At 44.5% G+C, this 23069-nt stretch overlaps 1 protein-coding gene and 1 long non-coding RNA gene across 4 annotated transcripts in view; one reads left to right on the top strand and one right to left on the bottom strand.

The window, feature by feature from the left end:
• Positions 1 to 23069, bottom strand: part of LOC139050592 (uncharacterized) — a 107065-nt gene that overhangs the window by 37163 nt on the left and 46833 nt on the right. The window lies entirely within an intron of this gene.
• The window catches only part of Hn (phenylalanine hydroxylase), a 107069-nt gene that overhangs the window by 43923 nt on the left and 40077 nt on the right, over positions 1 to 23069 (top strand). For all 3 annotated transcript variants that reach the window (XM_065444619.2, XM_065444618.2, XM_065444617.2), the window contains exons 4-8: positions 7900 to 7994; positions 11748 to 11815; positions 14925 to 14975; positions 16472 to 16617; positions 19009 to 19144. In XM_065444619.2, the coding sequence (XP_065300691.2) occupies positions 7900 to 7994; positions 11748 to 11815; positions 14925 to 14975; positions 16472 to 16617; positions 19009 to 19144 (496 nt within the window). The remainder of the gene's footprint in view (positions 1 to 7899; positions 7995 to 11747; positions 11816 to 14924; positions 14976 to 16471; positions 16618 to 19008; positions 19145 to 23069) is intronic.

The raw sequence follows: 23069 nt of genomic DNA, 5'->3' as shown, positions 1-23069 counted from the left end.
TCAGCGTACGCTTCTCATGTGACGGCCAGTTGATTTGCTGGGTCTTCAAGGCTAAATCTTCTGCTTGGTACTGCTCTTGCCGTAATATTCCAAATATTTGTTCCTACTCCGTTTAGTTGGAACGCATTAAAAAAACAAGAATTGGTTACTCCTTTTTTTTTCCTCTGTCACGTGCTCCTGCTAGCACCATCCGAATTATTCTCGTTCAAGACAAGATTTCATGCTTGCGGGACAACATTGTTTGGGTGACAAATGAAAAATTGACGAGGAATACGAAACTACCACCTTTGGCGAGAGATGTGGCTAAGCTGAGTTCGTCTCTCCAGTCTTTACAACAGATAGATATCTCTCACACTCAGGAATGGAGGTGTGAGTCCTCCAGCAAAACAATGTAATCTTGAGATCTGCCGTCGGCACCGTGTCATTTCTCTCAGCAGAGCTGCTCCCTGTTTACTATTGTCATCGTCATCTGTTCTGGGCAAAATAACCCTTCCTTTTACTCAGACAAATAACCGGCTTCAGCCCACAGGGAAGCTGTAAGAGACAGTCTTCATCGAAGAAAAAATGGGTTTCACTAAGCAGCGACGCTTAGAGAATCTGTCCTGAGCGATGAAGTGCGCGGTTTCAATTCCAACCACAGAACAGAAATCTTGGTCGCGAGCTCATAAACGAATGCGTAGAAAGTGGGGGCAAAGTTAGTAGGAATAACGTAGGAGCTGTAAGCCATGGCAGTTTCAGGTTGACAATGTTTCCCTATGTCACATGTTATTTTTAAGTATATTCTATTGCCCTGAACTTAGATTTAAGCATGCAGGCGCCGCACAACGATGTAATCAAAATGACGCGAAGTTATAGAGGTAGCGGCAGTAGTAGGATGACGCAAGCACACATTCGTTGCCGGGAGGTGATAGGTGCCAGCATCACAAGTACGAGGGCGATGTATGTTATATTATAATGCTTCTCGTTGCACCAATGTAGCCGAAACATGTCTGCAGAGAAAAGTACAGCACAATGATATCTAAGGCGGCATACCTCTGCTGTCGCAGTTGCACACCGAGTGGCACATACCAAGAGCCAGCGTTGTCTCTTCGTGCACGTACCCAGTACACCGGTGGCGACAGTGCTATTCTTTTCTAAGTAGTCAGCACATACTCAGTGGGCCAAGTACTCTATGCCACACATATAATCGCATATATACATGCACCGCGAAGGAAGGACGAGGACCGCCGGGCTCCAGGGAAAAGGCAAGGAAAGCTTTGCTCTAAAATCTCCTGTAACCGTTTGCGTTTCCTTCCTTAAAATTGCATTTAATGAAGAGGCAATGAGGAGGAATAAGAATGTACAGGTACCTTCGTACATATATTTACATAATATATCCACCGAGGCACCTGCCAAACCAGCAGCAAATAGCACAAGCAACAGCGACCACGCCCAACCCAGGAGGATAGGCAAAGAAAGCTTCGCTACGACGTCAATACTGTTCACGCTGTAAATGGAAAGCTAAACCGCGTAACTTTTGTTATACATGATCCCGTTCGTATTGTTTACGAACACGGCAGCGAGCTTCTTGAAAAACATTCGCAAATGTTCCATATTCAAACAAAACGATACATCGCGTGAGCTCAACGGCCTTAAGTTTCATTGTAACTTATCCATTGGTTATAAAAACGCACTGCAAATCGTTGCAATACTGCCCGCATTTCTCCCACAAAATCTGATAACACGAAGTTCAATGTTCGGTAAAGCTTTTATCGACGAAAAATAACTTTGAAAGCCATCGGGAAATCCCGTTATTACGTAGGATAGCACATTGTCGCTAAGATAGCCAAAAGCCTGGAAGTTCGATTGCGAAATACAGCATGGTGAGAACGCGGTGGTTGTTCGAAAGGGGCCATTCGTCGAAAGGATTTGTAAATGTTGAGAGAAAATGGCCGGTATCTTGGTTGCAACGAAAGTGGGCACAGTTTCTGCTGAAAGGCATAGGAAGGTCAATCACCGAATAAGAGAACAAACTCTACGCGGAGTTGCCTTGGAAGAGTTCATGGATAAGCCGCAATGAAAGCTAAGGTCTAAAAAGAGCCGATGGACAAATGTCTTCGCAAATAGCGTTGGACAGAAAGTATGCTGCTCTACGTATCCTGAGTGCTGGTTTGGCTAACAAATAAACATTGAATTCTTCTGTTTATCGTGTGTCCGATACACGTCGTACAAAGAAGGACGTTAGCGTAAGAGAGAGAGTGAGAGACAAAAGGGGAGGAAGGACAGGGAGGTCAGCCAGTGTAAGTAGCGGCTGGCTACCCTGTTCTGGGGAAAGGAGTAAAGGGAATAAAATGAGAAAGGAGAAAAATTCCCTAAGCAACGCGATGCTACGCGTTACAGCATTCTAAGACGGTCGCATAATTCACAAGCCCTTAAAATCTTCAGCAAAGCCCTTAACACCTGCAACCTCAAAGTATTGTGTTATCTAAACTATTTCTGGGTAACTATGCAGTTGTTTCAATACCAGAAACAAGACGATCTATCCCCGAAGCCAAAGACTGACAAGGAATATACACGCAAGCTAAATTGAAGTTCTATCGAATGTTGTCCCCAGCTACCAGAGCAAGTCTGCTGGAGCAAACAACACGTGGATGGCATACCTAATGGCACATGTAAAGCGGCCAGAGAAACGGATAACATCGCAGAACGATGGTAAACGATAACATCGATAACGATAACGATAACATCGCAGAACAAATTATGGTAAACAAACAACCGATTATCAAATTATAACATTATATAATGCTTACCAGTCTCTTACTCAGATTGCTTTAGAAAGTTATAGTGTGTCTGTATTTAAGAAAAAACTGACGACTCTTTTCCCCCCCGGTTAAATTTCAGCTAATTCTGTATACTTAGTTTTCTTTTTTGATTGTGCATATTATGAAATGTTTTGTTTATTGTTAATGGATATTTATTATTGTCTATCATTAACTATTTTCTATTGTGATCATGTTTGCTCATTGTTTTTTTTTTCCTCTGTGTCCATTCGGCCCCCGTTTCCATGATGTGTGATCGGGGTTTAGGCCTTGTCAGGAGGTATGCTTGGTCTACCTCCTTTAGCCTCACCTCGAGGGCATATTGTATTGTTTATAATATGGCCAAATAAACATACTACTACTACTACTACTACTACTACTACTACTAGTACGCCTGTTGCAATCAACCTATTTGGGAGATTGCTTCGGAACACGGGACATGTGGTTCTAGCAGTCTCCGCTTCATCTCGATGGCAGATCACGATCAGTGTCTGCTGTCAGCATAAATACGTTCCCTCGTTGTTCGTAACATGAGCACAAAAGTGGGTAGCCAATAATGCATGGAAGAAATGTATATATCCGCAGTGTAAAAGATAGACTTACTGGCGATGGGCAGGGAAGGATAAGGGGCCTAATTTGCCTGCTGTCAACTTATGTAACCGAGGCGACTGCGTGGTGGCTTCAGTTTAAACACATGCCCCACATTCACCGTCTTGGCCGCAAGCAGCGTTAATGAACTGTCCAAAGGCTTAGCACATGGAGTAGCATACCAGGCGATCAGCCAGGCTAACAATCTCCTTCAGCACCTTATTAAAACCCGTATCGCTCTCTAAGGGCTACGTTGAGCATATGTCCACATAAGTGTGCAAGTGAAAATAAAGCCGGCCCAGCCGATCTCGCTGCTCGTTTCGTAAAGTGAAACACACAGTTTCAGAAAGGCACAGGATTGCCCTTCCTTTCCATGGCGATGTTGCCTTGCCTTCTATAATCATTTCCTTGCTCTTCTTCGAGAATTTGATGTCATCGTTGCAGAGAGAAACTATGTACAGGAGATACATTTACAAGGCAAGGTGCACAACACTGCAGCAATGCTAGATATAGCACATGTACTAGCGCGTTGTAGCATCACCGTCGTGCACGCACCGACTACAGAAGCGCCGCTCGTGACAATATGATACGCTTTAACAATTCATGATAATTAATAACTTGATAGCTTCGTTCCTCATATACTTGCGTTCTCTTTAGCTTCTGCTGGTTTGGCAAGGCTGGCGCACGTCTAAACCCGGTTTCGTCGACTTCACTTATACATGTCTCATTTGTGCTCGCGAGCTTCATGCTCCTCCTTAGGCATCTATGCAAAACCTTTTTTTTTCTCTCTCTCTCTTCTAAAAAAAATATTTCGCCGCTTTGAAGTCTCTAGTAATGCCGTTGGGCCCCTGTTGTCTTCGCAAATAAAAAGAAGCCAGCATTCCTACCGTGCGGAGTCTGACTGATTAAGACATCTTTGATTGATCGTCTAGTACCATTGGAGGTGTGAAAATACTGTCAAACGTCGCAGAGCTACTTGCGAACGCTTGAGCCTCTCTCGCAGCGTGGAGAATGTTTCCGATCGAAACTCATTACTAGCGCTAACGCCCGCCTCCTCACCAGGACAGCTCGTTATTCACGACACCTTTTCGCATCACTGCACTGAAGTATGTACAAGATTACCCGAATTCAGTGGTGGTCAAACTAAACTTCTATTGACATAACTCACAGGAAGGTCTCGGTGTATGAGTAACTTTTCATGGAATTTTCGTTTCTAATTCTAAACGATAGCATATAGCATACGCTGCGGAGGTGAAGCAGGCTTCAATCACTCAGCAACGTGAAACGAAAAGTGCATGCATTCTTTGGAATAATGCATACAACGTACATAACAGCATTCGTTTTTAACAAGGAATAGGCCCAAAACAAACTCCTGAAGCACATAATTGATCATAAGGCGCTCCTTGTAACAGTACGAAGTACGTAGTGCTCCACGCATACTGCACGGCACTGGCCTTTCCAATATAAGAGAGCGAGCCCAGCAATTTATTTCATCGTTGTTGCAGCACCGCTGTGGGTGGGCAACTCGTAGTTAGGACTCCCGAACAGCAGTATGAATACGCGGAGCGGCAAAGGGATAACGAAACGGCAACTCGACCAACGGTGACGTGCTCTCAAAATTACCAATCCTCCCATAACTACCATTACTCTAAATTACCATCGCTACAGTTATCCTAATGTAATAAAGCACTGCATAGCCCCTTCAGCAGTAGTAGTGGTCGTTTCAAACAGCTTCTCTGGACATGCATTTTCGCAGGGCCTAGACGGATGGATGGATGGATCGAGATGGCCAGTGAATTTCTTTTTTCTTGCCTTCAAAGATGTTGACTGAAAAGTCTTGAAGGAAGTTCAAGAAGTTTGTAATTAGGATGTTGAACTTAGGATGTTGAACAAGAAAGTTGCCCACATTGCTAAATAGGTACGCGGAAGAAACATGCAGACTACCAGAACACGCATGGAGGCTCTTCAAGATGACGTATTTTAACAGCGCCAACGCGCATTTGGCTCCGTTGATGTACAGGTGGAGTATTTCATTTCCGGACATTCGGTGATGAGTGCGATACATTCTTATTCTCTTTCTATATCGGTTACCGCAAGTGGAACATATCCTAATGGCCTATTCATGTAGTTGTTTGTAGGCAATTTCCTTTAAAGCTCCCTGGTTATTTCGGAGTGCTCGCACCACTTCGCAGGTGATATAAAAGAACAATTATGCTTTCCTGCTAACATAACCGGGCTACATTAATGATAACGAATCCAGGTTTTCCCTACCATGCATGGTAGTGGTAATACCTATAATAGATGTTGGTAATACATATTTAAAGCTGTTTGGCGCGACCTTTGTAGCCATTCCACAGCGCATTCCTCCAACCACCCAGATACCGCCTAAACTGGAGCGTAATCGTCATGTTTTAAAACGTTACTTTACTCGGCCCTCCACCTTGACTCCAGGAAATCAAGCGTAGCACCAACCCTGGTCACAAATGGTCACCGCTAGCCATTCAGGCTCCATGGCAGTTCTTGTAAAGCGCGGTGTCTTTTTCAATCGAAGACTGGCGCTGTGTTGAAATCATCGGAGTAGAGGACGGGCTTCGAGTCGAGAATCGTTTGAGATATGGGAGCGAAAGAAATGTCCTTGAGCATCGGTTCTTCCCTAAGTAGCTTTTCGTCAATTTCTGTACACTAAGTGAGTTGAACATCTTAATCTCGTCCCACGTACGTTAGTAATTAAGTGAAACCTATTTGCAAGACCGTTCCAAGCAAGAATAAAAGTTGAGATCTGCTCACAAAAGTCGACTTCTGCTCACAGACGTCAATTATATATCTTGATACTGATGTTAACATACAAGAGATGTTTTAAACCTTCCGCTTCGGACTACTTCAATGCAGAAGCGCCTGCAGGAACTAAAAGGTCGAATGCCGCGTATTTTGTTTTTTCTCAGGAAGCTGAAGCTGTTCATTTGTTTAGACTGTTTTGATATAATTAAGCGCACCGTAGAGAGCCAAGGCAAGTTTGCCACGCTTATTGCAATGGTCACTGCAACAAACTATCGTTTTCCTTTGAAACTGTGGCTCTTTTTAACTAAAGCGACAGCCAGAACTGCGGCGTATTTTTTGTCATCATTTCACAGGCTGGCTCCCCTAGCAACACGATGACATCTTCCTAGCTAGCGTAAAAAGCTGCTAATTAAAACAAAATTCACGAGAAAACCCGACAAAATACAGAGATGCTTGAATAATGAAGTATCTTCTCTCGTGGCTAGGCATTCAACCGGATGCGCTTTTTAGCTAAAATTGCATTTGCTGTGGATGCTCGGGTAGCATTGAGATTTTCAGTCATTTTGAAACAGTCCGTTGGTTTAGTTTTCTAGAACAAGCTAACTGCACTTTTGCCCTTCAGGTCACACAGCTGGCAAGGGTCATCATTCGTGATGACATGAAGCAATTTTGATGATTCGCGAGGCGTCACTGTGTTATTTTCACCTTGACTTGTTCAGTGACCGCAGTTTCTCCATCATGTTACCTGACCTGAGAAACTTTTGTCGAACCCTTGACTACAATTTTGATGGTTGTGTTGTAACCTAACAGCACAATCATTATTACTGTGTAGGCTGTTTTAGAAAGTTAGCGGCACGCACTGTAGAGACGCCTGAGAAGAAAACTTTATATTCGTGTGGTAACTCGAAACTTCCTTTCGCGCTAGGAAAAGGCGCTTGTCAAATTTAAACTCCGTCGCTGGAAACCCATGACTGTAGTAATTATGTAGTCAAACTGTGCAGAAGTATAATCAGGCCGCAAAATCTGGTTCGCAAACCCATCTAAACTTCTTCCACAATTTACAACGTACTTCGAGTAACTCCATAAAAGTTACAAATTTTTCTCCGTGCAACTGCAAACTTCACTGAAAGAAATGCTATAATGAAACGATAATACTGTTCGCATGTTTTAGCAGCTCCCCAGAATACCAGAGTAGATAATGTTGACATATCGTACAGTAAACGATGTCGCGTTGTTCTAACGCTAAAAAAAATTGAAACCCTCATTCAAAGCACAGGAGCCGGTTGGTTATTCGATGCTGCCATTACGAGGAAGAAAAAAAATCTTTGAAGACTTAGCGGAAAATGCGATGGCCTTTTTTTGTCTGGAACTGCAAGGGATTCGGCGGCTTCGTCGCTTTCATGCGGAAGTTGTCTGGTTCGTGGCTGCTGTCTAGTAACCGGACATTGATAAAAAAAGAATACCGCTTTAGAATATACTAATTTTTTCAGGTGGCCAGCAAAACTCGCGTAGTGGCTTCGTATGCTTTCAAATAAAAATTGAATACCTTATCAAATTTTCAGTGTTATCAGTCGCCGCAACCATAATTTTCTTATTCTGATATACTAATTTTGTCAGGTGGCCAGCAAAACTCGCGTAGTGGCTTCGTATACTCTCAAATAAAGATCGAATACCTTATAAAATTTCCAGTGCTATCAGTGCCCGCAGCCATAATTTTGGTACTCTGATCTCGCAGACGCTGTGCCCTGGTTCCCGAGGAGAATCAAGGACCTAGACATTTTTGCGAACCACATTCTCAGCTACGGATCTGAACTCGACTCGGACCACCCGGTGAGTAGTGATGCAATCGTTTTATAAGTATCACATGGCGACGCTTGTCTTGCTTTCTTTATATTTTTAGAGCTCAGCTTTCAGGCACACGTTCCAGCGTCAAGCGTCGGCATTGTCCCTCGTAACCTAGCGAACGAGATTAACGGCAATAGAACGAGATTAAAGTCTCGTGATGATGCAGATGATGATGATGATGAACATGATGCAGAAAGCGGAGGAGGGGGGTATGGCGAAAGCGTGAAAAGAAAAGCATAGTAGCACGCAAGACGGGCTTCCCGACAGTGATGGCTACAAGATGGCACCAGAGAAGCCCGAGTCGTCTCTATTTAAGCAAAGTGCTGCGTGAGTGGAGGTCTGTCTGCGGCGGCTGCTTTGAATCTCACCCACGCGTCATCCATGCGCTGCTTCTCGTGATTTCCCGATTAGTGAGAGAGCTTCGCCACACTTCGCTCAGTTTACAACGTGCCGCACGAGACAGACTGTCCGCGCACGCCGACATAACGCAAAACGAAAACACGTACAGAGCTGCGCTCCAATTCCGCATTAGTGAGTACCGTATTCGTCGGTCAATTTTCTTGTATCACTAGCCTGTTCTGCTCACGCTATGCGATAGAGCGCTATTAAATGAGTAGAGGGAGTAATCGCTTCAGGCGAAATTGTGGCTAGCAACTCTGCGACATACAGCTAAATTTGTGGGCCACTATTCGGCTCAAGTGAAAAGTGCCATCATAAATTTACATTTGCCTACGATACCCGCATATACTTCTGAACACCATGCACTCCTTTATTTAAAATAGCAGAGTTTTCATGTAAATTGGAGCGTAAACTGGAACGCCTGCTGCCGCGATAGCGCGCTAGTTGTTGCGTGAGGGAAGAGGACATCGCTCCGACGCCACGTGACCCTCACTCTTGCTCTGGGAAGCCACCGCGCGTAAAGACCCTTAAACTTCGTAAAGTAGTGACACGCTTTGAAGAATGCCGCCTCCTCCTCGCGCGCTCTGGCCAAGGCCGACACCACGTCGCTATTGGCCTAATAGCATCACGTGGGCCCTCGCGCGGTGCATCAGCGCCATTTTTTGCTCTAGAAGCGTCTGCGGAGTGGCGAGGAGCGCATGTTGGCGCCGTTGCTATGTTCGAGCAGTGTAGGCGGCGCCACGATCGAGGACGGAGCGTGAAAGAGAGAAGAAACGAGGAGGAGTGAAGGCGGAGGAGGAGAGTGTCGCTACTTCGCGAAGTTTAAGGGGCTTTAGCCGCGCGGTCAGTCTCTCTCTCTCTCTCCCACTGAGCTCAGCTGCCGCGCGCGCCAGCCGGCCTTGATGGCCGCTGCTGCTTGCTCGGTCTCTCGTCACGCAGGGCGTCTTTGATGTGCGATGTTGGCACCGCAGGCTGCTCCTCCTAGTGCCTGCTGGCCCTAGCAGCACGCACCACTAAGGTACATTACTCGCCGTGCAAAGCTCGAAGGGCTGCTCAGCAGTGTTCAATTGGACATAAATACTTTCGCATTCGCCACTCATAAAAAGTGCTTAGGTGTCCTCGGAATTTTTTTTTTTGTGTGTCTATTTTGACCGGTGCGGCTAGTCAATTTCTTGAAGCTTGCCAAGTTCGGTCTTTGACTCCTTTATAGTACGACACAGTCAATCTTCACCGATTCGAAGTTAAGCCTAAGCAGAGGTTGTCAAGATCCACTAATGACTTCCTAGCGAGCAGCTGCACGAACTTCAACATGAAACCGTCACCCACATTTCGTTTTTGCGCGTTTTCTGGCTTTTTTAACGCTAAAGTGTGGCTTTTTGGTATCACAGAATTGTAGTTGATAGTGCTTCTAAAGTTATTGTTCTGTTTAGCGTTCCCTGGGATCGCTGCTATCGCAGATGTCTCAGCCAGGTCACATCCCCTGGATTACATGAAGAGGCTGGCACTGTAAATGCAAGAGCCACTGAAGAGTGGCGTTTGCCAACTTACCGAGATTTCTCGATTAAACTTTACAATTACTTTCTTGGGAGCTCATGTTCTGCTTGTGAATTCAAGTCCAGAAGTAGCTGAGCGACACCAATTCATTACGAAAGCTTTAGTTACCACCAGTTTCGAAATATATGTCCTAAATGTGAAATGCATTGAGGTTCGAGGCACGCTAATCATCAATGTGAAGACTCGAAGATGTCTCTGTCTAATATATCTAGTCTTTCTACTTAGATATCTATATGTTGAGCCATAAATATAATGTATTTGAGCGAGGAAAGAGATGTGATTTGACAATTAAGTTAAAACATTTTGAAGGTACAGTGACTCGGTGCAAGAAATCCAGAAATGTAGAAGAAAAAGCCAGCCGGATAGTTCCACAGAACATGGCTGATCATCATCATCGATTACAAAGTAACAAGTGGTTTAAGTGAAAGCAGCTTTGTTCCGAAGGTGTACCTCTCCTTATTGCGCCACACCCCGCACCTAAACGCGTCGTGCCTTCTTAAGGATGGCAGCTTGAACTGCTATTACATCTATGCTGCAACATTCAATGGTTCCAACGCATGCCTAAGAGGATGCTGCGCGCAGCGTCCATGTGGAATCAGTTTACTCGGCCCGAATTGCAGAGAGCGGTTAAGAAGAAGCTGTAGTTCATTGGCTCCAACCTGAATACATGAAAACGGAGTTCGTTTTGTGGGCAATCGCTGCACCAAATTTGGCGAGGTTTGTTGCATTTAACGGGAAAATTAAAACCTAGTGTTTTTAAACCGCGATTTATTTTTGCAAACACTCCCTTACGGAAAATCACGGACAACGGCAAATTTGAAAAAAAAAATATGTTAGGTTATAAATATAGATATATAAATTCTGTAGTCTACACCATATAATACGTCAAAAACGGACAAATTTCATGTACTATGCACGGCTTTAAAGGCTACCACCATTAATTTATGACTAGGACCTCTCCAAGAGCCTCATCAGCACTGTAGGAACTTTACGTAAGCTGTAAATTCATACACCAACTTTGTATGCATTAACTGTTCTAGCAAATGCAATTCACAGAGCTGCGATATTTGTTTTTGGTGCAGAGTTACGGATTGGCAAACTTTGAGCTTGTTCGCTCCAATAAGGTTGCCTGTCCAGATATCCTCAAATGTTCTATCCCTATCAGAATTAGAAGTTCCTCTCAGTAACAAACTTCCGTAACAAACGTGTTCAATGAGCAGGGGAATTCTCAGCAAGAACACAAAAGAACGTGTTCGTTTGGGTCAGAAGTTAACCACTGTAATTACGCGGGCGCTAATCTGACATCCGAGGGCAGTCTTTGACGTAGACGAATGCCTGTTCGTAACGAAGCGAAGTTTCTTTCTTTCTTTCTTTATAGGCCTTAATGAGTCTCGGCAAAAGCACGAAATGGTGCGATGGCTCGCAAGCCAGTCACTACGTATGGACCTATACATGCGTTAACTGTAGCAAACCTAGTTACTGCAGTCCCCTTGCTCGACCGCTTAGACCGCTAGACCACTTAGTCCCGGTGCTAGTTCGCATCTGCAGCCTGGTTAATACGTCGTAATAACTAGGAATGGTACGGTATGCCTAACCACGAGTAACAACGGCGCTTCGTGCTCTAGCTAGTTTGGTTATATCTTACTGGCATCCGCAGTAATCACTCAGAGTTACTCGCTGATCAAGGAAGATTATCTGCGTTGGCTGCGAAGATTATATGGTTACGTTTATTTCTGTTTTTTCTTGCTCTCTACGGTGCCCTCTCCTCTACCGTTCCTCGTCAAGGGATTCACGGACGAGACGTACCGAAAACGACGCAAGTACTTCGCCGACATCGCCTACTCGTACAAACAGTAAGAATGCTTTTTTTTTCGGTTTATTAATGGACCAATTTATTGAGATTATTGTTCATGACGAATATTAGAGCTTTGCGGCTTGATACGAAACAAAAGGGATTTCTGTCTCACCGACGAAAATATATATATATATGTTTCTATTTCCGAAACTTCCGCGCAACCTTCACATGCTGTCGGTATCTTTCGAGTGCTTTCATTTGTGGCCGGCTATTTTAAAGCGAAGCTTTCTTTTCGAATCCTCGTGGACTCCCTGGACTTTGCGTTCTGCTGCTCTCTCGCAGAAGAGCTCACACACAGAGTAGCACTATCATCTTCAATCTTCTACAGGCGCCCTGGCTACCGGCTTTGTTTTCTACGGAGTTACGGAGCGACAAAACGAATGACATCTAAATATCCTGGTCGCCAATAATATAGGTCAGCGAAAACCCAATTTTTTAAGAAAGAAAACCTTTAAAAGCCTACCTTCCTATGGTTTGTAGTTTGGCGCATCTTCTTCCGCGCCGCCGAATAAATTTCGCCATCCCCAGAACTGACCCAAGCGAGCTGGCGTGAGGACCTACGTAACTGAAGCGTTACAGCAAATGGGAGCGAGCCCGGACAACGCATAATGCAGGATCACGTGAGTCACATGGAGGGTTCCATGCTTCTTACAGCCTTCCCAAGAAGGCAGGTACCTGCTGTGGTGCAAAACGCTGCGCAGAATCCAATTAGCTGCATGACATTTCTTTGACCGCTTCGCAGAAAACTTCGCTTCTCGGATTCCGACACGTGGGGTGGATCTGCAAAATAGCTTATTGATTTAGTCGGTATTGCCGGTGGCCTTTTGGTGGCAGAATAAAATGGTGGGTGAACGATTAAAAAAATTTCATAAGATCAGATTTTTTCAAATGGGCTTTCTGCCTTACTGGAGAGCGCAGAAGTAAAAGAAAACACAAACAGAGAGATAGCACAAGCAAGAGCTAACCGAGGCAATAAATACACGCCAACACAAATCACTAAAACGTTAAGAAGCCTTTCGCGGCATTTCTAGAAGCATCGCGCTAAGGTGTGCTTCAGGAGAGTAACAAATATAACTGCAAACAAAAACAAATAATACATTATACTCAGCACAGCAGTTCTGCGATATAAGTTAATGAGATTAACGTACAGCCGCCCACCCCGTTGCAGCCTTGCAGATATAAAGCACTAAATTGGTAAACAAGATATACAGTTTCTCCCCTGAGGGATTTCATTACGTCTGCAAAGCTAATATTAGCAATAGTTCTGTGCCTGGCTCGGGCACCCCGGCATAGATCCGCGAGCTAACAAGGACTGCATGGCCCTCTCGTTGAGCAACAAAAAAAAAGCAAGGCGTCTTCTGTACTGTAGGCGCCAGCTTTGCGCCTGGCAAATACCAGGACTAATCGGAAGCTCTTTGCCGCTATCTTTTTTATGCGTTGCATATTGCAATCACTCAGTTCAGCCCTTGGGCGTGGCCGGGCAGCCACCATTGAGGGTATGAGCCATTGTTCATTGCTGCGCGTCTCATATGTGGGTCTATTCTCTTTTAAGTTTGCTATGTTTGTTATTAAGTTGCTTCTGTTTTTATGCGTTGCATATTGCAATCACTCAGTTCAGCCCTTGGGCGCGGCCGGGCAGCCACCATTGACCTTTAGCGCAACCACGTGACGTGACGTCACGACAGCCGGAGGAAAAGCTGGGCCCCAACTCGCACAATATGTAACGCATTCTTGGCTTAACCAAGCTAAGCCTGGCCGTTTTTTCAACCAAATTACGGCTGCAAATACGAAGTCAATATAGCCGTTCCCAGTTGTGAACCTTTCTTGCACAGGCCCGTCTTTATCTGCCGGTAGCTTTGCGGCACGGCGCTCCTGTCAGTAGTTGTCCAAGATGGCGGTTGTGCTTCACACGTCCACGGCGTACGAGCAACGAAGTGCGATTCGTTTTTTGCGGAGCAGGGTACCAATGCCCATCGAAATTCGCATGGAAATGCAGCCCACGTAGGGGGAACAGTGTCTCCCTTCGAGAAATGTGAGGTGGTGGCCTTGTTACGAGTACGCCGAAGGCCGCGAAGAGTTGCACGACGAGTGGACATGCGTGACAGTCAGCCGGATGAATCCTACCACAGGGGCATCTCAAGTTTATTGCTGCGATGGGACAGATACCAGTGTGGGGACTGTGTGGAAAAATAGTGTATGGTACATATAATAGTACGTTATATTTGCAATTACCTGTGTGTATCTTATTTCGGATAATAAAAATAATTGGGGCGAATACTTTCCGATTCGCCCTCGTAATATCTGAGACGTTAATAATATCAGTGACCGCGCAGCTCATGTTCATTCATTAAATTCACCGAGAACCTCATTTTCTGTACATAACTACCTCACATCAGCGGTTTCCAAGAAGTCTGCACAAATACTTGCAAATTCGCCATTTCTAATTAATTACATGCAGAAAGCAGAGCATTCCCACAGAAAGCTCACCTGTATCCAAGCCGCTGCTGCTAAAGGGGCCTTGATTTCTCTGAATTAATCAAGATATTTTGCCGGTGGCTAATCACGCAAAGTGTGTAGAAACACAGCCGAAGTCATTGTTGCATTGGTTCAGTATATCTCAAAATAGATATAAATGTGAGTGCATACGTATTTACACTGCCCGAGGCGTTAGGCTTCAAGAATATTCGGGGCAAATAGTACAAAAATAAAGTATGAAATAGAAACGTCTGGCCCATCCGCACGCCCGTTCATCTATTCATTTGCCCGTTCCATACTCGATCTCGCGCTAAATAGGGGACGATAAGTAAGTGTGACATCATAATCTGGTGTGACATAAGTTCCCCCACTAAGTGGAACATACCTCTATAACTGATACACTTGGTAGAACATACGTGTAAAAAGATTGTGAGTGCATGTTTCCACCATCCGAAGCATGATGTACTCCGCAATGCTGACCACCAACTCATTCTCGCTACACGCACAGCGTCTTTCAATTTAAGACTTCCGAGATCCATCCCACGTTGTACATGCCCCTACGCGCAAACAACACGTCAGTGAAATCCCGTGTTTAACTGTCGTTGCTATATTATTCATTCGTTGCGTTTCAGTGGACAGCCCATACCAAGAGTGGAATACACGGAAGAGGAAACAAAAACATGGTAAGTCTGCACTCACGAAAAGTTATTCTTGCTGTTCGCGGCAAAGCACGAAATTTCATCGAAAGAATAAATAAACAAGGCTATACAGTTTGCACTGCGTATGTATATCGTGAAATATGTCGGAGCCTCTCGGACAGAAAGGTAGCGTTGCTTCACGCTTAGCCATATATGAAAACACCCGGAATGAGCATTACTTCGAAATTTTCCCAAAGATGATGATCACACTCACACTCACAACGTGCACAACTCAGCAGCCTGCAAGATGTCGGAAAGCTTACTAAGCAAGTATATATATCAGGAACGACGACATCGTAAATGATCTGCATCAACGTAACTGACGTAAATGACGTGTATGTCCATACTTCTTGTCACATATAAGCCGCACAGTGAAGTTCACTAAGCGAACAGCAGGCTCTCGAAAAAAATGTATATGGAGCTAGTTAACAAAGCACAGCTGGGAGGTACTCAGAAGGCGAAAATACCAAGGCAATTCATGCGACGTTTCTATCAAGCTTATTTGCGCTTCCCTTCCCTCTGAAATGCTTCGGTCACAGGGCTCGTGGTTGATACGTGTCTCCTCATATTTTCCCCTACTTCCGAATTTCACGAAAAGCAAGCCGGTCTCGTTTCTTTTTCACTTTTTTTTAGGCAGCACACGGCTATCGTTCCCAATTTCGACAGCCTAATCCCTGCTGAGCAAAGGGGGTCTTTCATTTTCCTTTCAAGAGCTCGCCCTGCGATATCCTGACAATAGAGCTCAAAAGAGCTATACAGTTCCGATGTTAAGTATAAATACACATTACACAGCCCGATCGGATGTCGTTACTTTCCATAGAGCAAGCATTGTTAACTCTGTAAAAGCAGGGATTTCGCTTCCCACATTTCTTGGCTCTCGTTAAGAGCACATCACCGTGAAAAATTCACAAAAAATGAAGAAAAAAAAACAGAAATCAAGGGACATGGTGGCGCCCAAGGGATCGCCGTGAAAAGGACCTATACGTGTGCAATGCATCGGCAAGTAGGTTATCCTGGCATCATTAAGAACCATCTTGCGTTTACGAAAGGCGAATGTGGTCGAGGCACTTGCGAAACGACCAAGGCGGCGCTTATGCTCCTTTTGTACGCTCTCGTTTGTTAGCTTTTTCTACGAAAGGCGTTCCATGACTTTTTTTCCCCCATTTATTTAGTTCAGATGCCGGACTTTCTCCGCTGGTAGAATGATGAAGAGTAAGGCAGAACCGTAGGAAATAGGAGCGGGCTTCAGTGGAGAAAAAAAAGAAATTAAAAATGAAGAACACCACGTTGCGCCTAATGACTTTCGCAGAAATAATAACGGGTTCAGGAAGCCATTCGCTTACTTCGACAATCGAATTGAACGGGTTAAGCGTACTCGGCTGTATTTTTTGCGTGTGCGAATATGAAATCATGCCACCTAACGCGACGCATCGTGCAGTGTGAGTTAATGGTCTTGCGATACTTCGTTCTCGACACCGCAGGGGTGTCGTGTTCCGGGAGCTAACGAAACTGTACAAGACCCACGCCTGCCGCGAGCACAACCACATATTCCCGCTGCTCATCGAGAACTGCGGCTACCGGGAAGACAACGTTCCACAACTCGAAGACGTGTCGAACTTCCTCAAAGGTGAGACATACGTTGTCGTTCCTCCACTTCAAATTCACGTGCTCTTGCAGAAACAAATTCTTTTTTGGAAATTCACCACAGGGCAATTGTCTGCTTACATTCTATATTCATTCCTCATCAGCTGGCACCCCTTCCTCGTGGATGTGATAATGACTCGAGTGCATTTTGTACTCCCCATGCCGTGTCTTCGGACTATCGGCAGTGCTCAGCGTACTAATCTCTGCCGCTTAGAAGAGAGACGTGTTTCGGAATAAAAAATCCGGGGACCTTGTCAGAACGCCACTGCGCGCGAAGCCACCAAAGTGCCAACGCGCTTCTTGAAAGCAACTGGGCTGTATTAGGTCTCGTGACTATATGTGATGAAACATGAGCGCGTGTAGAATACTGCCTTTCTGATTCTTCATGAAGTGACCTTCCTCCTTTTCTCTTACTGACGTATAAGGTAGCCAACTTAACTCGCCCGTTGTTAACCTCCCAGTCTTTCTTTTTTTTTGTCTGTCTTTGTGGTCCAACAAATAGTTTCTTTTTTATATCAACTGGGGAACACAATGGGGAGCCTGTAGATCCACAAGGATCCCTGTAACTATGCCGGGAAGCAAGGCAATGGGACTGAATTTTTTCCTCGAGAGAAACGTGTAGGCACTAGCGGCGACAAAGGTCACGTCTTTCACAAAGTTCCAGCTGCTATTAGAAAACACTGTGTTAGATGCTGGTTTTCCGATCTTGTCACCAACAATAATGATGCCAATATTCAAGAATCAGCTGGAATTCTACCCAGTGTTCACTGGGGATAACATAGTATAGTATAATATAATATATATATATATATATATATATATATATATATATATATATATATATATATATATATATATATATATTATAAATGGGTTGATTCAGTATATGAGTGTGGTCTTGTGCGTGTACTCTACGGCTAGACAGCGGTTGCAACCAGCAGACAGGAGGCTTCGAAGGAAGCATCGCTTTAATACGCTATGACATATTCACTGACGCAGAATTATTAGAACATACATACTTAAAGCGCACCTTTTGAAATAAAGAGGGTTGGCTGTACTAGTTGCGGAGGTCAGTCACCTCCCTAACGCGTGCCTACTGATTGGTCCGTAAAAGGGCACGCCCTGTATGCGCAGCTTTTCCAGGCAAAACGCACCAGCTTGATCGCGCTTAACTTTCGCACAGTTTCCACGCCTGGTTCACAGTTTACTACCGCGTTTTTAGGCATTACTTGCTTTCTTGGTCCAGAAAAAATCCGAAGTGCATATCGTAGGCTGTGATGCCATGGAATAAACTATTCGTTTCTTTTTTTTTTTGTTAAGTGGAATCATGGCAGAAGACGCCCATACTTCGGATTGATCGTGGCGGAAAAAAAAGCAGTGCCAGGCATTGTTATAAACTAAGTGTGCTGAAAGAAATGCTAATTCTGTGCGAAACACATTTTTTTTTACATTCTAGTGCGAAAGGACCAGAAGTTAAGTTAGACAACTCTCTTACACGTAGCGCTCCTATTTAATGGAACCGTTCCAAGTTCGCCGAACCGTAAAGCCTGCTTTGCTGGTCGCGGCAGTTAAACAGCAGCGACTTGACTGCCAGTTGCAGCCTGCTGGAAACTGCCGACTTCTCGATTTAATAGCGCTGGCTCATCCTCGCAGGAGTGGGGAAGGGATTACAAGTACGTTGGCTTCGCCTAAGCCTTTCGTCAAGTGCCCGAGTCGTCGGAACTGGCGCAGGTCTAAGGTTTGTCCAAACTAACGGGCAGAAAACACTCGAACGCTGCTTTTCTCTTTGCCTTTGATTACTGCTCGTCTAGTAGCGCATAAGTAAAACGCGCAAGTCAGCAAGTTCCTTTCGCAAAAAGCCACTCCTGTCGCAGCGGTCGCTGCGTTCCTCATCCTCACTATTTAGATAATTAAGCGCGCCGCACGATTCAGGAGCTACACAAAATACAAAGCTATATAATGAAAATAGCACCCGCTTTGGATTACAAGATGACGGTAGAAGTCTAGAAGTGGACAACAGTCATACATCATTTCCACCAACCTGTTTGGGGGAAGGGGGCTCAGGATTTCCCGGAAAGCCACATAAAGTATAAAACAATAATCGAATAAATGTTTCCAACTCCGCACCACGCCGGAACTCCACCAGAGTCACTGTAAACTTATTTTCCATCAACTTGCCCACTAAATCCCTCGCCAATTTGCCATGTCCGACCACATTTTATTCAGGAACGTTAATTTAACGTTATAAGGAAAGCAGTCACTGCGTTTGATATTATTGGTACGAATGTCTGGTTTGAAGGTTGATACATGTTGTTCCTCTAAGTTCTCTCATGGAACGGTTCTTCTTGTTTATTCTTTTTTTTTCTTAATCCAGACTGCACAGGCTTTACGCTGAGGCCTGTAGCTGGGCTCCTTTCCTCAAGAGACTTCCTGGCTGGCTTGGCCTTCCGCGTTTTTCACTCCACACAGTACATCCGTCATCCTTCTCAGCCACTTTATACACCTGAACCGTGAGTACTTCCGACTTTGGCGTGCACTCAGTCTTCAGCTTCCCCATGCTCTTTTCATTTCTTTCAAATAGAAAAATTTCCGAATAAACAACAGTATCGCTAACCTGATCAAAACCCTTTTCCATCATTGTAGCTTTTTAACGTCATTATTTGCAAAAAATTACGAGAATACATAGGTTAATGAACGAACAAACAGGAGCTACTTTGGAGGCACCGTATACCAATGGTTTAAGCATCTCATTGGGACCGATGTTTAGCATTCAATTTTTATGCCTTTTTATTGTGGCCGAGGCTGGTGAACGCCTGTGAAGTAATACGGCAGACGCCGCTACATGGCGATCCATATTCTGGGTCTATGAAGAACTCAATGAGCCAGAACATGGCATTATTTTACATTTATGATTCATGAGAACAAAACACTCCGAGTTAGTAAAGAAATCAATGAGCCGGAACATGGCATTATTTTACAATTGTGTATTTTTATGAGAACAAGTTACATTAAAAATGTAAATCGTCGCTTTTATGAAGAACATGATGGTGATGCTTTGAAAATGTAATCACGGCATTCGGCCAAAGAATGCGCTGCTGCAAATTCCTAACAGACCAGATGGAAATAAGAAGATGCTGTTCAATATATTCAGTCTTTCTACATTTCTATGTTCGGAGAAAAATATAGAAAAGTTCCAAATAGACATAGCAGTGGAAAAAATTCTGGAACTACAAAAGTTGCCTATCAATTTCCCCAGAATTCTGGATTGTCATCCAGGAGGCTTCACCAGAACTGCATAGCCATCACTTCATCTCCTACCATTGCCTAAATCGTCTCTTTTTCCCTTTCATTAGATCACGAACTCCCCTTTCTGAAATCAAATGCTCTATTCATGAATTTTTGTGCAGACCGAGTCAGGCAATCATTATTGGTCAGGTTTCAAAATACCTGTGAGCAATTCCTCTAAGACGGCTTGTTTGTTTATTGGTTCGCCCAATGAAGCTTAACCGTCTCCGTGAAAGCGAAAGAAAAAAATAGTGACAGCGCATATCTTCCACAGCATTCCTACTTGATTTTCTTGCTACTAGCACGAAAACTTTGCACTGTAAATGCACAACACGGAATCCTCCTTTTTGCCGTATTGTGTGATTTATGGCTCCATTTTCCAGCCCTTTTGGTGTTCTTTCGTCGCGTAGAATTTTGTGTTTTTTTTTTTCTCGTCAGGAACTCCTCGTATTGCGTTGCAGATCATGATTCTCGTTTTTATTACGACACAAAAATGATTCAGTCTTTACTACGCTTTTGTTTATTCACTGAAAGTTTTTAACGATCTTAACTTTTCTCTGAAGAAGGGAAAATTGTCATCGATCTGAGGGATGCACGAGGCTACGAAGAAAAATCCGCTCGGCTGTGACCTTGAGGAACCTGTTCGCTTGCCGCATTGGTATGGCCAGTACACCAACCTACGACCGCTTGTAGGTCTGAGGAAACTATTGAGCACCCAAGGAATGCACGTTAGCTCTACGAGGAAAGATAGATATAACAAGGAGGCAGTAGAAAGGAACAGAGTGGGCGCTACTCCATTTTTTTTTACTTCCTCCTTCAGAAGTCTATCTCTCCTCATCGCGCTGTCATGCATTCGCTAGCCTTCAACCAACCCGCCCCGCAACAAATTTTATGCAGCACCTGTCCTGAAGTGGCCTTCAGTACGACGTCCAGCGAATCGATTGACTGACCGCATCAAATGAACGAAAAGACTTCGACCCTGGCCACACCTCCCTCGCCGCAGAAATCTATAGCGTGACAGCAGTTGTTGGAACTCCACCGCCATCAGCGACCAATTGTAGGCCTGCTGCGCGTGCTACTTTGTGCGAGCAGATCTCACTCTATCCCCTTTTTTTTCCTCTTTCTATTTCCCTTTTCTTCTCTTACTCCCAGTGTGACGTTAGCAAACCGGATGCTCGTTTGGTTTACCCCCTACCCCCCCATTTTTTTCTTTGCCTTGCTATCTTTCCTCCGGGCTGCTGAGGAAGGAGGCTTCGAAGTTGAAATGTGCACCCTGGACCCGTGGCGAAACACGAAATCAAAGCGTTTCCGCGGAGGTAGTTCTACGTGTACTATTCGAGGTAACCAGGACGCTAGCACAATTGTAGGTAAAGGCCAAATTAATCATGAGCTCGAAGCACGAGGGTCGGAAACGTGGCAGCAGTGAAAGTCCCGTTTTCAGCAACAATACTTTGAAATCCTCGTCTGTATTTTAGCTTTCTGTATGTGCTTCGCGTGTTTATAAACTCAAACTTCAAATTTGAAGAAAAAAAATTGTCATACCACAGGGTATGACGTTATACTTTCAAGTCACTCTCACCTAGATGATTAAAATTCCTTTTGTCAAACGTTCTCCTCTAAGGAATTACACAGAACTTGTTCTCGAAGTAAGCTCACCAGGAACCGCAATATAAATCTGCACGTTAGCTTTTATGTTTGACTTCCGGAGGGTTCCTCGTCACTCCGCGCCGAAAGTAGGTCGAAGCAGCAAAGACAATTTCATTAAAGTCTCGACTTTCGTTCGCCGAAACTGCGATCTGATTAGGGGACACGCCGCAGTGGAAGGCTCCGGAATAATTCTGACCACTTCAGGTTCCTCGAATGACAACTTGAACGTAAGTGCACGAGCCGTTTTGCATTTGGTTACTGCATGAACGCGGTCACCGTGAGCGTGATTAAACGCTCGGCCCCGAGCTCAACGGCGCAGCGGCATAGACACTCAGATGCAGGTGCTGCATGGTGCAAAAGAAAGCCGTACGGGTTTCTCGGTAAGAAAGCGTCGCTGTTAAAGCAAACTTCGTCCTCGTCTAGACGTGGGGATCAATTCCCACGTCTGGACGAGGGGATCAATTCCTTTCACGAGCCGTCGCTCTGTCCTCTGGGCTAAACAGGGCACTATAGCAGAGTACAGGTTGAGGGCGAAACAATCGATAGCGAGGTAAGCAGGGACAATATTACGGTAAACGGGGTCTGTCAAATGAGTTTCATTTGTCGGCATCATCATCATTATTATTATTATTCATTAGTAACGTTACGCCATTATTGACATTTCTTTGTAGCTGAGCACGATACTATCTCAGACGGATGACAATTTGCCCCTTTCTATAAAACCTTCACTGCCTTGCAGATTTCTGTGGAACTATTTTGCCATATTTGTGGCTCCTGCGCTGTGAGTTGTCGATTAATTCGCCTATTTCCTGCAATCTGCTAACCACCTGGTTAACTCAGATGGAATCGATTGCACCGAAAAGGCGTTTAGTGCCTAGTTGAATCCGCCGACGTGGAATACTTTTTCTATAACTGCGAGGTTTTCTTTTGTGAGAAACCAGTATGGGGCTCCCATTGCATCTCCGTACTAATCTCATTTGGATGGCAATTTCTCCCGGTCTTGAACACCCACCCGCACTGCGAATTTCAGTGAAACCTTCGTGGCAGTTTGTAGGGTTATTTTTTTTTTTTGGGGGGGGGGGGTCGCTTCACATCGTTGAATGAGGGACTTGGCATCATATCCTGCCGTCTGTTCCTTCGGAAGAACGACACAATCAGCCAATCAATCAATCAGTATTTTACGGGTCCGCGCATAACCGAAGGTTAAGTACTAGCGCGCAGAGAAAGACAACAAGAAAAAAGACAGAAGATGAAACAACTATGACCACAGGTTACAAGTAAAAAAATTGAGCGTTTCACAAAAATGATGATGTAAGCAGAGGAACAAAAACGAAAGAACACAAAATTACATCCAATAGATATTAGACACACTTAAGGACGGAGAAACCATGCCAAGACATACTATTACTAAAACGGTATAAAGCTAGTTAAGGTTAATTAAATGCGACAACACTAATTACGACAGAATTAATTAAGTCCGAGTAAGACCCTTAAGCTAGGTTA

Source organism: Dermacentor albipictus, chromosome 10, assembly GCF_038994185.2.
Source record: "Dermacentor albipictus isolate Rhodes 1998 colony chromosome 10, USDA_Dalb.pri_finalv2, whole genome shotgun sequence".
NCBI lineage: Eukaryota > Metazoa > Arthropoda > Arachnida > Ixodida > Ixodidae > Dermacentor > Dermacentor albipictus.
Note: the sequence above shows the minus strand (reverse complement) of the source record. Positions and strands in the feature narration are given on the sequence as shown.